Here is a 14968-nt window from a genome sequence, read left to right as displayed (position 1 = left end):
CAGTGGTGTGATCTTGGCTCACCACAACCTCCGCCTCCTGGGTTCAAGCGATTCTCCTGCCTCAGCCTCCTTAGTAGCTGGGATTATAAGCGGGTGCCACCATGCCCAGCTAATTTTTGTAGAGACAGGGTTTCACCATGCTGGTCCAGCTGGTCTTGAACTCCTGACCTCGTGATCCACCCGCCTCAGCCTCCCAAAGTGCTGGGATGGATTACAGGCATGAGCCACCGTGCCTTTTTTTTTTTTTTTTTTTTTTTTTTGAGATGGAGTCTCTCTCTTGTCTCCCAGGCTGGAGTGCAGTGGCAAGATCTCAGCCCACTGCAACCCCCGCCTCCTGGGTTCAAGCAATTCTCCTGCCTCAGCCTCCCGAGTAGCTGAGATTACAGGCATGCGCCACCATACCTGGCTACTTTTTGTATTTTTAGTAGAGACGGGGTTTTGCCATGTTGGCCAGGCTGGTCTTGTACTCCTGACCTTAAGTGATCCACCCGCCTCGGCCTCCCAAAGTGCTGGGATTACAGGTGTGAACCACCATGCCCGGCCCCCAGCTAAGTTTTCTTTTACAGAGTTGGAGGTTGTGACCAGGCTTGACCTAATACTCATGCTATTGTTACAATGTGATTGTATTGATCATGCTATTTTACAATGTGATTTCTTCATGGGCAAACACCTTAATTCATATTCTGGTAGGGAAGGTTCTTGCTTTTTTGTTATTTTAATTTTTTCAATGTTTTATAGAGAAGTTGGGGTAGTCTTACCACATTGCTCAAACTGGTCTCGAACTCCTGACTTCAAGTGATCCTCTCACATTGGCCTCTCGAAGTGCTGGGATTACAGGTATAAGTCACTGCGCCCAGCCCTGGTGTGGGGAGCAGGTTCTGAAGGGAGCAGGTTCTATAGGGAGCATGCCATCTTCGGCCATGGAGAAAGTTTATCTACCACCTTGTCACCCTCCTAAGAGGCAAAGGAGCACCTTCTGGCAACTTGAGATTATAAGAGATTGAGACCAGGCTGGGCCACATGGCAGGCAAAAACACGTTTCTAAAAAAACAAACAAAAAAAATTAGGCGAGCATGGTGGTGCATACCTGTAGTTTCAGCTCCTCAAGAGGATGAGGCATGAGAACTGCTTGACCGCGAGAGGTGGAGGTTGCAGTGAGCAGAGATCATGCCACTCACTCCAGCCTGGGCGATAGAGGCAGACCTTGTCTCAAAGAAAAGGAAGGAAGGAAAGGAAGGAAAGGAAGGAAGGAAGGAGGAGAGAGAGAGAGAGGGAAAGAAGGAAAGAAAGAAAGAAAGAAGGGAGAGAAAGAAAGAACAGAGAGAGAGAAAGGGGTAAATGCCTAGCCCAAGGCCACACAGCAGCCTACAGCAAAACCCCATTGGTGGGCAAGTTCCTGGATCCAAGCTCTGAACTGTTTTCACAATGAACACTTAGCAAAATGTCATACACTCTGCTCGTTCACCATCATCATCAATTAACAAGTGGAACCTATAACCAAACTTTGAACAGATTCTCTTTTCTATCCAGTCTGAGCCTGTTTTGAATGAAGTAGAGAATCAAATCAAGACAGCATCATCATATTGAGTCAGTGGGTCAATTGCCTAGCCTAGGTTGGAAGTAGCTTCCACTGGCCCCACTTAATACATGTTCTTCATTGTGACTGAAAAACTAAAGTCCTCAGGCCTGTCTGCTCACCCCGTTAGGGCACAGCTGTTGATAAGCAGAACATTTCCCTGTACTGCCTGCCATGTGCGAGGCCTTCCGCCTTGAGAAGGCGCCTGACAGAGCAAGAGAGAGAGGGTCTCTGTGACATGCAAGTGAAAATCAACAAGTAAAACAAATCGATATGACTAGGATAAATGCTTTTATTTATTTATTTATTTTTTATTTATTTATTTATTTTATTTATTTATTTTTTTGAGACGGAGTCTCGCTCTGCCGCCCAGGCTGGAGTGCAGTGGCCGGATCTCAGCTCACTGCAAGCTCCGCCTCCCGGGTTCACGCCATTCTCCTGCCTCAGCCTCCCGAGTAGCTGGGACTACAGGCGCCCGCCACCGCGCCCGGCTAGTTTTTTTGTATTTTTTAGTAGAGACGGGGTTTCACCGTGTTAGCCAGGATGGTCTCGATCTCCTGACCTCGTGATCCGCCCGTCTCGGCCTCCCAAAGTGCTGGGATTACAGGCTTGAGTCACCGCGCCCGGCCTTATTTATTTATTTTTGAGATGGAGTCTCACTCTGTTGCCCAGGTTAGAGTGCAGTGGTGCAATCTCGGCTCACTGCAACCTCCGCCTCCCAGGTTTCAGTGATTCTCCTGCCTCAGCCTCCCGAATAGCTGGGATTAGAGGAGCCCGCCACCACACCCGGCTAATTTTTGTATTTTTTTAGGAGAGACAGGATTTCACCATCTTGGTCAGGCTGGTCTCAAACTCCTGACCTCAGGATCCACCTGCCTTGGCCTCCCAAAATGCTGTGATTACAGGTGTAAGCCACCGCAACTGGCCAGGATAAATGCTTTCTAAAAAGTGCTCTGATGGCCGGGCACAATGGCTCATGCCTATAATCTCAGCACTTTGGGAGGCTGAGGCGGGTGGATCACCTGAGGTCAGGAGTTCAAGATCAGCCTGGCCAACACAGTGAAACCCTGTCTCTACTAAAACTACAAAAATTAGCCGGGCATGGTAGTGAGTGCCTGCAATCCCAGCTACTCGGGAGGCTGAGGCAGGAGAATCACTTGAACCTGGGAGGCAGAGGTTGTAGTGAGTTGAGATTACCACTGCACTCCAGCCTGGGCAATAAAAACAAAACTCTGTCTCAAAAAAAAAAAGAAATAAAAACGTGCTCTGACAGAGAATGAGCATGCGGCTTACATTTGCTAGGGTGGACTGGGCATCATTTCTTCAGAAAAGGAAATAATGAAGACATATGTAAGATGAAGACCTGGAAGCTACAAAGGAGACAGTCAGGGGTTTAGGCAGGTCATTTGTATGAGCCTGCCTGGGCTGCTACAACAAAACACACAGACGGGGGGGCTTCAACAACAGAATTGGCTGGGCATGGTAGCTCATGCCTGTAATCCCAACACTTTGGGAGGCCAACGTGGGAGGATCACCTGAGCCTAGGAATTCGAGGTTGCAGTGGGCTATGATCATGACACTGCAATCCAGCCTGGGTAACAGAGCGAGACCTTGTCTGCAAATAAATAAACATACATTTATTTCCACAGTTCTGGAGAGTAGGAAGCCCAAGAACAAGGTGCCTGCAGCTGCTGCCTCTGGCAAGAGTGGTCTTCCTGGTTTGTAGCTGCCACTTTCTCTAAGTATCCTCACGTGGTAGAGAGAGGGGGCTAGGATCAGTGCACCTCTCTTAACCTTAATTACCTCCTAAAGATCCTGTCTCTAGATACAGTGACATTGGGTGTTAGGGGTTAAACACATGAATGGGTAGGAGAGAAACAATTCAGTCTACAGCATCATTTAATTTTTCTGTGCCTTAGGCATCTCCAAAACATAATTCCCGTGAAGTGTAAATAAAAGAAGTCTTGGCCGAGAGCGGTGACTCACACCAGTACATCCCAGTACTTTGGGAGGACAGAATGGATCATTTGAGTTCAAACCAGCCTGGGCAACATGGTGAGACTACATCTCTACTAAAAATACAAAGAATTGGCCCGGCGTGGTGGCTTACCCCTGTAATCCTAGCACTTTGGGAGGCCAAGGTGGGTAGATTGCCTGAGCTCAGGAGTTCAAGACCAGCCTGGGAACACGATGAAACCCCATCTCTACTAAAATACAAAAAATTAGCCCGGTGGCTGGGTGCGGTGGCTCACGCCTGTAATCCCAGCACTTTGGGAAGCCAAGGCGGGCAGATCACCTGAGGTTGGGAGTTCAAGACCAGCCCGACCAACATGGAGAAACCCCCGTCTCTACTAAAAATACAAAATTAGCTGGGTGTGGTGGCACATGCCTGTAATCCATGCTACTTGGGAGGCTTGAACCCGGGAGGCGGAGGTTTTGGTGAGCCGAGATTACGCCATTGCATTGCCGCCTGGGCAACAAGAGTGAAACTCTGTCCCCTGACTGCCAAAAAATAAAAAGAAAAATTAGCCGGGCATCGCAGCCTGTGCCTGTAATCCCAGCTACTCAGGAGGCTGAGACAGGAGAATGGCTTGAACCCGGGAGGAAGAAGTTGCAGTGATCCAAGATTGCGCCACTGCACTCCAGTCTGGGGGACAAAGTGAGACTCTATCTCAAAAAAAAAAAAAAAAAAAAAAATTAGCTGGGCATGGTGGCGGTGCGGTCCCAGCTACTTAGGAGGTTGAGGTGGGAGATCACTTGAGCTGAGGGTGAAGGTTGCAGTAAGTGAGGATCGCTCCACTGCACTCTAGCCTGGGTGACAGAGCAAGACCCTGTCTCAAAGATAAATAAATAAATAAATAAGTCCAGTAGAAGAGAAAAATCAACATTGACTCAATGTCACTTGGTTATGCTGATTGATTTCCTTTGAATTTACGCTAACTGATACGAATGCCAAGCAGTTTTATACTTTTAAAGGTTTACTTTAGTCCAAGTAAGCAATTTAATATTGAAACAAGGAAAAGATTGTTGCTTGCACATGCAGATTTTTTTCTGCCAATGCAAAATACAGTGATATTATTTATTTATTCATTATATATACCCTCACCTTTTCCAAAAGGGACTGGAGCCTGCTACAAAATGAAAAGAAGAATTCTTTGGTTCACATCAAAATTTCCTTGCTGTAGAAAAAGTCAATGCAGTTTGGAATTTGTTTTGTTGTTATACGTTTTTTTGGTTTTTTTGAGACGGAGTCTTGCTGTGTCAGCCAGGCTGCAGTGCAGTAGCATCATCTCAGCTCCACCTTCCAGGGTCAAGGGGTCCTCCCGAGTAGCTGGGTTGACAGGCGCCCACCATCACGCCTGGCTAATTTTTGTATTTTTAGTAGAGAAGGCGTTTTGCCATGTTGGTCAAGCTGGTCTCGAACTTGTTATCTCAGGTGATCCACCTGCCTCGGACTCCCAAAGTGCTGGGATTATAGGTGTGAGTCACCATGCCTGGCCAAAAAAAAAAAAATTTTTTTTTTTTTTGAGATGGAGTTTCACTCTTGTTGTCCAGGCTGGAGTGCAATGGTGCAATGTTGGCTCACTGCAACCTCCACCTCCCAGGTTCAAGCAATTCTCCTGCCTCACCCTCCCGAGTAGCTGGGATTACAGGCATGTGTCACCACACCTGGCTAATTTTTTTTTTTTTGGAGACGTGGTTTCTCCGTGTTGATCAGGCTGGTCTAGAACTCCCGACCTCAGGTAATCTGCCCACCTCGGTCTCCCAAAGTGCTGGGATTACAGGCGTGAGCCACCGTCCCAGTCAAAAAAATTTTTTTTAATTAGCCAGGGATTGTGGCACACTTCTGTAGTCCCAGCTATTTGAGAGGCTGAAGCAAGAGGATCGCTTGAGCCCAAGAGGTTGAGGCCACAGTGAGCCATGATGGAGCCACAGTACTCCAGCCTGGGCGACAGAATCAGACCCTGTCTGAAAAAAAAAGAAAAAAAAAGTTCTCAGTGTGGGCCCTGATTCAATATGACTGGTGTCTTCATAACAAGAGGAGATCAGGACACAGACACACACATAAGGAAAACCATGTGAAGACACAAGCAAAGACACCATCTACAAGCTGAGACGCCCCCAGGAGAGGCCAACCCTGCTAATGCCTTGATATTGGACTTTAGGCCTCTAGAGCCAAGAGAAAGTACATTTCTGCTACCATGCAGTCTGTGCCACTTTGTTACCTCAGCCCTAGCAAACTAACATCCCTTCCTAGATGCTGTCGATCGATCACAAACTATCCTTCCTCAAACAAAGCTGGGGGACGAGCGGGCTTTAAGGGTTACAGTGGGGGAAAGCGATTTACACCATCCTTCTCTGCTCAAAGCCGGTATTACTGAGGTAGCATCAGTATGAAATGCACTTTGATTTACTTCTCTAGCATTGGGAGTAGGTTATGCTCAGCCATCTGTTCTCTCTTGCCCAGTCCCCTTGAGATAGTTGGAAAACATTTTTGAAATCTGGAGACAGTAACATCTGTAGCTACAGTATAATTTTTTTGTTTCTTTTATGGAATTAAAACTCAATAAGTGGCCGGCCGCGGTGGCTCAAGCCTGTAATCCCAGCACTTTGGGAGGCCGAGGCGGGTGGATCACGAGGTCAGGAGATCGAGACTATCCTGGCTAACATGGTGAAACCCCGTCTCTACTAAAAATACAAAAAACTAGCCGGGCGTGGTGGCGGGCGCCTGTAGTCTCAGCTACTTGGGAGGCTGAGGTGGGAGAATGGCGTGAACCCGGGAGGCGGAGCTTGCAGTGAGCCGAGATCACGCCACTGCACTCCAGCCTGGGAGACACAGCGAGACTCCGTCTCAAAAAAAAAAAAACAAAAAACAAAAAAAAACTCAATAAGCACATGCTCAGTTTGATTTTTAGTTTCTTCCCTGATTGTGTACGTACAACATGTCACTAGAAAAATTTTTGGAAATCCATAACCGCTTTGATTTTGCCATATTTTCTGCCCTTTTATTCTATCCTTTTAAATGTATTTTAATTAATTAAAAAACTAACACCAGCTGGGCACGGTGGCTCACGCCTGTAATCCCAGCACTTTGGGAGGCTGAGGCAGGCAGATCACCTGAGGTCAGGAGTTTGGGACCAGCCTGGCCAACATGGGAAAACCCTGTCTCCACTAAAAATACGAAAATTAGCTGGGCGTAGTGGCACACGCCTGTAATCCCAGCTGCTCAGGAGGCTGAGATAGGAGACTCACTAGAACCCGGACGGCGGGGGTTGCAATGACTCAAGATCACGCCATTGCACTCCAGCCTGGGCAACAAGAGTGAAACTCTGTCTCAGAAAAAAAAAACAAAAAACAAAGAACTGACACCATCTTTTAACTCCTAAATGTGTTTTTATACATAGTTTTATTTCATGGTTCTTTGTTCATCTAACATATGGTATTAGGCCATTTTATTAAAACCTTCTCATAAGCATTTCTTTATATGAAGATACACTTTTTTTTTGTTTTTGTTTTTAAGACAGAGGCCCACTCTGTTGCCCAGGCTGGATTGTAGTGTGCGGTCTCAGCTCACTGCAGCCTTCGCCTCCCAGGTTCAAGCGATTCTCCTGCCTCAACCTCCTGAGTAGCTGGGATTACATGCGCCTGCCAACACGCCTGGCTAATTTTTTGTATTTTTAGTGGAGACAGGGTTTCACCATGTTGGCCAGGCTGGTCTTAAACTTCTGACCTCGTGATCCACCCTCCTTGGCTTCCCAAAGTGCTGGGATTACAGGCGTGAGCCATTGTGCCCAACCAAAGATATACATTTTATTTAAACATTTCTCTATCAATGCATGTAGATCCGAACTAAACGCAATTTCACAGAATTGTTCTATTTCTTCACACTACTCACAATCATCGTAACACACAGCCCATCTGAACAAACCCGGAATCTTTTTTTTTTTTTTTTGAGACGGAGTCTCGCTCTGTCGCCCAGGCTGGAGTGCAGTGGCCGGATCTCAGCTCACTGCAAACTCCGCCTCCCGCAAACCCGGAATCTTTTCCAACATGCTGCTGTTCTCATTGGGCTTTGTTGGTTTTGTTTTTTTCTTTGGTTTTTTTGTTCGTTTGTTTGTTTTAGAGACAGAGTCTCACTCTGTGGCAGTCTAGAGTGCAGTGGCGCGATCTCGGCTCACTGCAACCTCTGCCTCCTGGGTTCAAGCGATTCTCCTGCCTCAGCCTCCTGAGTAGCTGGGATTACAGGTGCCCACCACGACACTCAGCTAATTTTGGTATTTTTAGGTGGAGTCTTGCTCTGTCGCCCAGGCTGGAGTGCAGTGGTAAGATCTCAGTTCCCTGCAACCTCCACCACCTGGGTTCAAGTGATTCTCCTGCCTTAGCCTCTCGAGTAGCTGGGACTACAGGCACGCGCCACCATACCCAGCTAATTTTTTGTATTTTTAGTAGAGATGGGGTTTACCATGTTGGCCAGGCTGGTCTCAAACTCCTGACCTGAAGTGATCCACCCGCCTTGGCCTCCCAAAGTGCTGGGATTACAGGTGTGAGCCACCATGGCCAACCCTGAAATCTCTTATTTTTTAAATCTTGGAAACTAATTTAAAAATGTCTAGACATTGTAGAGACAAACAATACATATCTGTGACCACTGATTTGTGACCTCTAACTCAAGGTATATTTGTTTCCCATTCACAAAATATTCTACCCCTTTGGGTTCGAGCTGAATTTTCAACCACAGAGTCCAGGCTGAGCTGCCATGAGAATGTCCTTGCCAAGGTAAAGCCACCCACCCTCCTCCCCAAAAGCAGTAAGAAAACTTCCTGCTTTTTCATCCTAGTCTAGGAAATTCACTACCAACTAAGAAATAAAACTGTGCCAAGACATTTGGGTAGGGAATTATAAAAATCCTCCTTACAGAGTTATACATGAAACGTTTGGACAAAATAGTAACTCCATTTATAAAGGTAATTAATTTCCCAAATCTATTCCAAAAGTTTGCTAGCAGGGAATACAACAGAAGAAATAATTAAAGCAAAGGCCAGGCATGGTGGCTCATGCCTGTAATCCCAGCACTTAGGGCGGCCGAGGCAGGTGGATCACGAGGTCAAGAGATCGAGACCATCTTGGCCAACATGGTGAAACCCTGTCTCTACTAAAAAAAAAAAAACAAAATTAGATGGGCCTGGTGGCGCGAGCCTGTAGTCCCAGCTTCTTGGGAGGCTGAGGCAGGAGAATTGCTTGAACCCAGGAGGCGGAGGTTGCAGTGAGCTGAGAGCATGCCACTGCACTCCAGCCTGGCAACAGAGCAAGATTCTGTCTCTAAAAAAAAAAAGGAAGAAAGAAAGAAAAAAGAAATAATTAAGGCAGAATATTTCTAATTTTCATCTTTAAGAAGAACGGAAAGAGTTAGCTTTCTTCTGAAATTAGATGTTAAGGTTGGGCTCCTCACGCCTAAAATCCCAGCACTTTGGGAGGCCGAGGTGGGTGGATCACCTGAGGTCAGGAGTTCGAGATCAGCCTGACCAACAAGATGAAACCCTGTCTCTACTAAAAATACAAAAATTAGCCGGGCGTGCTGGCAGCCGCCTGTAGCCCCAGCTACTTGGGAGGCTGAAACAGGAGAACTGCTTGAACCCGGCAGGCAGAGGTTGCAGTGAGCAGAGATTGTGCCACTGCACTCCAGCCTGGGCAACAAGAGCGAAACACCATTTCAAAAAAAAAAAAAGAAATTAGATGTTAAAAAAAGATGTGACACATCACATCAAAACTGTCTACACTATGTTAAACGAGTTAAAAATACTGAAATGCAGCAAGATGAATTTGTTGTTATTGTTTCGAGACAGGGTGTGGCTGTTGCCCAGGCTGGGGTGCAGTGGCACCATTATGGCTCACTGCAGCCTCGACATCCCCGTCTCACGCAATCTTCCTGCCTCTGCCTCCTGAGTAGCTAGGTCTACAGCTATGTGCCACCACGCCCAGCTAATTTTTTGTACTTTTTTCCTTTTTGTAGAGATGAGGTTTTGGCATGTTCCCCAGGCTAGTCTCCAATTCCTGGGCTCAAGACACCATCGGCTCTGGCCTCCCAAAATGCTGAATTACAGGTGTGAATCACCTTGCCTGGCTGCAGCATAATTTAGGATTGCATTTTATTTAATTTTTTAATTCTTTAGTTTTTCTTATTATGGTAATATAATAGATCGAGGAGCTAATTTCCAGTATTCATTTTTTGTACAATGATATGCAATTCATTCTCATGATTTGGCAGTGTTGACTTTCCATTATTGACAATCTCGTGATCTGAAGAAAAACACTCGTAGTTTTATCTTTTTAGTGGGTATTAAGATCAAAATGAGAGAAAGAAAGAAAGAAAAGAAAAGAAAAGGAAAAGAGGCCGGGCGCGGTGGCTCAAGCCTGTAATCCCAGCACTTTGGGAGGCCGAGACGGGCGGATCACGAGGTCAGGAGATCGAGACCATCCTGGCTAACCTGGTGAAACCCTGTCTCTACTAAAAAATACAAAAAACTAGCCGGGCGAGGTGGCGGGCGCCTGTAGTCCCAGCTACTCGGGAGGCTGAGGCAGGAGAATGGCGTAAACCCGGGAGGCGGAGCTTGCAGTGAGCTGAGATCCGGCCACTGCACTCCAGCCTGGGCGACAAAGCGAGACTCCGTCTCAAAAAAAAAAAAAAAAAAAAAAAAAAAAAAAAAAAAAAAGAAAAGAAAAGAAAAGGAAAAGAAAAAGAAAAAGAAAAAAGAGGGCAGGCGCGATGGCTCATGACTGTAATCCCAGCACTTTGGGAGGCAGCGCCGGCTGAATAACGAGGTCAGTAGTTTGAGTACAGCCTGGCCAACATGGTGAAACCCCATCTCTACTAAAAACACAAAAAACTAGCTGGTCGTGGTGACAGGCGCCTGTAATCCCAGCTACTCAGGAGGCTGAGGCAGGAAAATCGCTCGAACCCGGGTGGCGGAGGTTGCAGTGAGCTGACATGCTGCCACTGCACTCCAGCCCTGGTGACAGAGTGAGACTCCGTCTCAAAAAAAAAAAAAAAAAAAAAAAAAAAAAAAAAAAGAGAGAAGAAAACAACCTCCAGTAGGAATAGATAACAAAACATTTGAAATAAGATATATATTTATACACCCAATGAGGGCTAAGAGTTTCTAGCACTGTATAGGTTGCCAATTGGTCAAAACAGAAAGCAACGATTCCCTTTGGAAAATTAGCTGGCAGTAAGAACTGGCTACAATGAAAAGCCAATAACCATGTATGAAAGGCCTCTTTTTGTTGCTTTGTTTGCATTTAATTTCTACTTAAAATACTTCTATTTCAATACTTATAAATAGTATTTATAAATGTAATCAATATGGTAGTTCTTCAAGTGCAATAATACTACAGATAATTATGAATAAGCTCATTCTTATGTTGAATGTAAGGAATATACATCTATATATAGACACCTATATATACTATAATCTGTATATACCTATATATCTATATAGATATCTCTATATATAGATACCTGTATATATGTATTTTTGAGACGGAGTCTCGCTCTGTTGCCCAGACTGGAGTGCAGTGGCACACTCTTGGCTCACTGCAACCTCCGTCTCCCGGGTTCAAGCAATTCTCCCGTCTCAGCCTCCCAAGTAGCCGGGACTACAGGCGCCCGCCACCACGCCCCGGCTCATTTTTGTATTTTTAGTAGAGACGGGGTTTCACCTTTTTGGTCAGGCTAGTCTCCAACTCCTGACCTCAGGTGATCCGCCTGCCTCGTCATGCCAAAATGCTGGAATTACAGACGTGACCCACAGCACCCGGCCATATTTTCTTTCTTAATGACTATTTTTTGTAAATATAAAAACATGTCTGTACATTCCGTACACAGTAATATTTTATTTTCTTCCCAATGTGATAACTAAAATACATTTAAATGAAGGCTAGAATTTAAAAGAAAATTCTTTTACTGATAAATACACTTGTAAAGCAATGAAAATGTTATATGCATTGCTTTGCATATAAACGTTCAAGAAGTATTTGTTGACCAAAGAAATGTCTGAAAATGAAATATTTTAATCTGTTCCGAAATGCCATAATATTGCAAAGAAGCATTTCAAAATATTGTGTCAAATGTTCAAATTTAGCATTCAAATTTAGCGTTTTCCCACATTTTACCCTTCAATTCATACAATTTGCAAAAAGAGTACATGAGTTGATCACTGTTACTTAAAACAATGCGTCACCTTGTTCGGGAGAGAAATTAACATAACGGTCAAGGAGTGAAAATTAAACAACATGACATTTGCTGTCCATTCGATGTTAAAGTTCTAAGCAAATTAGCATGGAGAAAAGGGGATGGGTAGAAATAATAACAGAGCATTGCTTGATTAGTCCGCCTCCACCTCCACGCTGTAAGCGCTGGACAGATCCGGCTTTACTGAGTCCACCGTGCAGGGAAATGGACGCGCGGGCCAAGCGGAATCCCAGGGGCGCGATCGCACCGGCTGGCGTTCCAGCAAACCCTGCATCCCGGGCCCTGGATTCACGCTGCCTTCTGTCTGAGTCTTTGACGTCTTCTCCTCTGCCTGGAAACAGATCGCGGCGGTCCGTACCAGAGAGTGGGAAAGTGCAGGACCACCCGCCAGGAAGACCCGAGAGCGCTGCGCCTTCCCCGCGGTTCCACGGGCACAAAGCGGCAGCCCCAGCTGCGAGCGTGCCTCCCCCCGAGCGCGGCCGGGCTCCCGCGGGGAACAGGTGACCACGGCGCGCGTGGGTGCGGGCGCCAGGTTCCTCCCGACTCCCCCCTGCGACTCCTCCCGACTCTCCCCTGCGGCTCCTCCCGACCCCTCCCTGCGGCTCACCCCGCGGCCGGGGATCCCTCCGCCCACCGCTGGCCCTTCCGCGCCAAGTAGTGCGCCCCCGGCCCCCGCAGCTTCTGCCAACCCGGGCCCGCGGGGACGAGTCCACGGTCGCGCGCGAGAAGGAGCGGCGCGGAGACTGTCGGGGGTGCGGGGAGTCCAGAGGTTTTGCCCGCGAGGCCGCGCGGGGCTCCCAGTGTCCAGGGAGACAGCGCGGCTGAGCCCGCGGGACCACGGCTCCACCCGCCGCGAGCGGGCCGGGGGTGTACGGCCGAGGCGGAGCCGCCCGGGAAGCCGCACGAGGCCGGCGGCCGGCGGCGGAGGCAGGTGTCCCGAGGCCCGCCCCACCCCCACCGCCGCGGGCAGGAAGAGGAAGGAACCGCGGCCAGGCCTCGCGGGCGGGGGTGCCCGGCCCGGGAAGCGCGTGACCTAGTTCGTCCCAAAGTGGATTTGACAGGTTGTCAGCTCCACTCCCCGCCCCCACCGCCTTCCGGGTCTCCCTCCCCTCGCGGGGCGGCCCACGGCCCGCGGTCCCCGACTCTGCCTCCCATTGGCTCTCTCGCCGCCTGGCGCCCCGCCCCCTCGGTATCACCCTTCCATTGGCTTGGGGCCCCGCCCCTGCCCCAACATGCCCTCCCACTGGCTTCACGCCGCCTGGCACCCAGCCTCAGCCCAGAGGACCCAGCCCGACCTCCCATTGGCCTCGCGCCGCCTAATGCCCCGCCCTCGCCCCGGCCCACCCTCCCATTGGCCTCATGTCGCCTAGCGCCCCGCCCTCGCCCCGGCCCGCCCTCTCATTGGCCTCGCGCCGCCTGGCGCCCCGCCTCCTCCGCAGCCCCCTCTCCCCGCCCAGCCCGGCTGGCTGCTCGGCTGCGGGTGTTCCTCTGTCTCGGTCTCTTTCCTTCCCTCCCGAGTGTTGCTCCTGTTCCTTTCCTTTTCTCCATGTCTCCTTTTTCTGATCTCCTCCCGTTTCGGCAGCCCGAGCGGTCTTGCCCGGCTGCACCCTGCGGCCTGAACTGGGCCCCCGGTGCCGCTGCCTGAGTTCCACGACCTGCCCTGGGGCCCCCTGCAACCTTCCCGCTGCTCCCGGAACCTGACCCCTCTGTGCTTCACTTCTCGGTTTTCTTCCCTGAAATAAGCACAGCGAATCCCTTCTCCAGGTTTTCTCGTGTGTTCAGTCTGCAAGGCTTTTCTCCCTTTCTCCACCCTGCGCCTCGGTTTCTCCCCCGCTTCCCCGCCCTCTCTAAACTCAGCCAAGTGGAACAGATCTCCCAGCAAAACAAGGCAGAGGGCGAGGATAAAAATGATAAATGTCAATATCAACATTTTTATTGCTTTAGGTTTTTAAAACACAAAATTAGCAGGAACGCCCAGATCAACCCAGACCTAGGATCAAGATGGAGTTTCTTAAAGTACCAAGTGAGACTGTAGTGACAAAGTCGATTATCCCAGCAATATTATCAGCTTTGCCTGGGGAATCTACTTTTACTTTGTTTTTATTGTTTGTTTGTTCTGAGATGGAGTCTCGCTCTGTCGCCCAGGCTGGAGTGCAATGGCGCGATCTCGGCTCACTGCAACCTCCGTCTCCCGGGTTCAAGCAATTCTCCTGACTCAGCCTCCCAAATAGCTGGGAGTACAGGCGCCCACCACCACGCCCAGCTAATTTTTGCATTTGTAGTAGAGACGGGGTTTCTCCATGTTGGTCAGGCTGGTCTCGAACTCCGTATGTCAGGTGATCCGCCCGCCTCGGCCTCCCAAAGTGCTAGGATTACAGGCGTGAGCCACTGCACCCGGCCTACTTCTAGTTTGTTTATGCAGTATTCTAACGATTTAAAATTTGTATTTTTTTTTTTTTTTAATTTTCTGAACTCGTTTTGTAAATGGCTGCTCTTGAATGTGAGGATAAATTGACTGACTGATGAGGCTGAGGTTTGGAGCCAATCCCCGCCCAAGGCATTTGGCATCAAACACGAGAAACCCTTGGCTATTCAAATGAGGAGACTCAAGTAACTTTCCCAGGGTCACTAAAGTGGGAGACCTCAAACGTGGACCCAGCTCAGACTCCAGAGGTCCACCAGGACGACCCATCATGGCTCATTAATATATCCGGAAGAATGGCAGAACTGCTCTTTCCAGCTGCCTTCCTGCCTATCGTGGGGGTCCTAACCGAGCTCCCCACCATGGAATTCAAGGCCTACCTTATAGGATCCCTGGCTTACAGGAGCAGTTTCAATGCAGCAAGCGCACTGACCACGTTTCTGCCAAGACCTTTTTGTCAGAGGGCCTTTGTACTTGAATTTCTTTAGACTTCTCACCTGGCTTCGCTCATCTGTCACCTTGGGGAGGCATTTCTCTTTCTTTGTTTCTTTCTCTTTCTTTTTTTGAAACCGAGTCTTGCCCTGTTGCCCAGGCTGGAGTGCAATGGCACGATCTCAGCTCACTGCAACCTCCGCCTTCCAGGTTCTAGTGATTCTCCTGCCTCAGCCTCCTGAGTAGCTGGGATTACAGGCATGTGCCACCACCCCCGGCTAATTTTTGT

General features: G+C 48.5%; 1 protein-coding gene across 1 annotated transcript; it reads right to left on the bottom strand.

Moving 5' to 3' along the window:
* Positions 1-11624: 11624 nt before the first annotated feature.
* Positions 11625-13186, bottom strand: LOC106997723 (uncharacterized). Its single transcript, XM_077998197.1, has 3 exons — positions 13170-13186; positions 12914-12995; positions 11625-12858 (listed from the first exon to the last, which is right to left on the bottom strand). The coding sequence occupies exons 1-3, from the start codon at positions 13184-13186 to the stop codon at positions 11959-11961; spliced, it is 999 nt and encodes a 332-aa protein (XP_077854323.1). The 3' UTR covers positions 11625-11958.
* Between the last annotated feature and the right edge of the window lie 1782 nt (positions 13187-14968).

The sequence above is a fragment of the Macaca mulatta genome, chromosome 3, assembly GCF_049350105.2.
Source record: "Macaca mulatta isolate MMU2019108-1 chromosome 3, T2T-MMU8v2.0, whole genome shotgun sequence".
Classification (NCBI taxonomy): domain Eukaryota; kingdom Metazoa; phylum Chordata; class Mammalia; order Primates; family Cercopithecidae; genus Macaca; species Macaca mulatta.
Note: the sequence above shows the minus strand (reverse complement) of the source record. Positions and strands in the feature narration are given on the sequence as shown.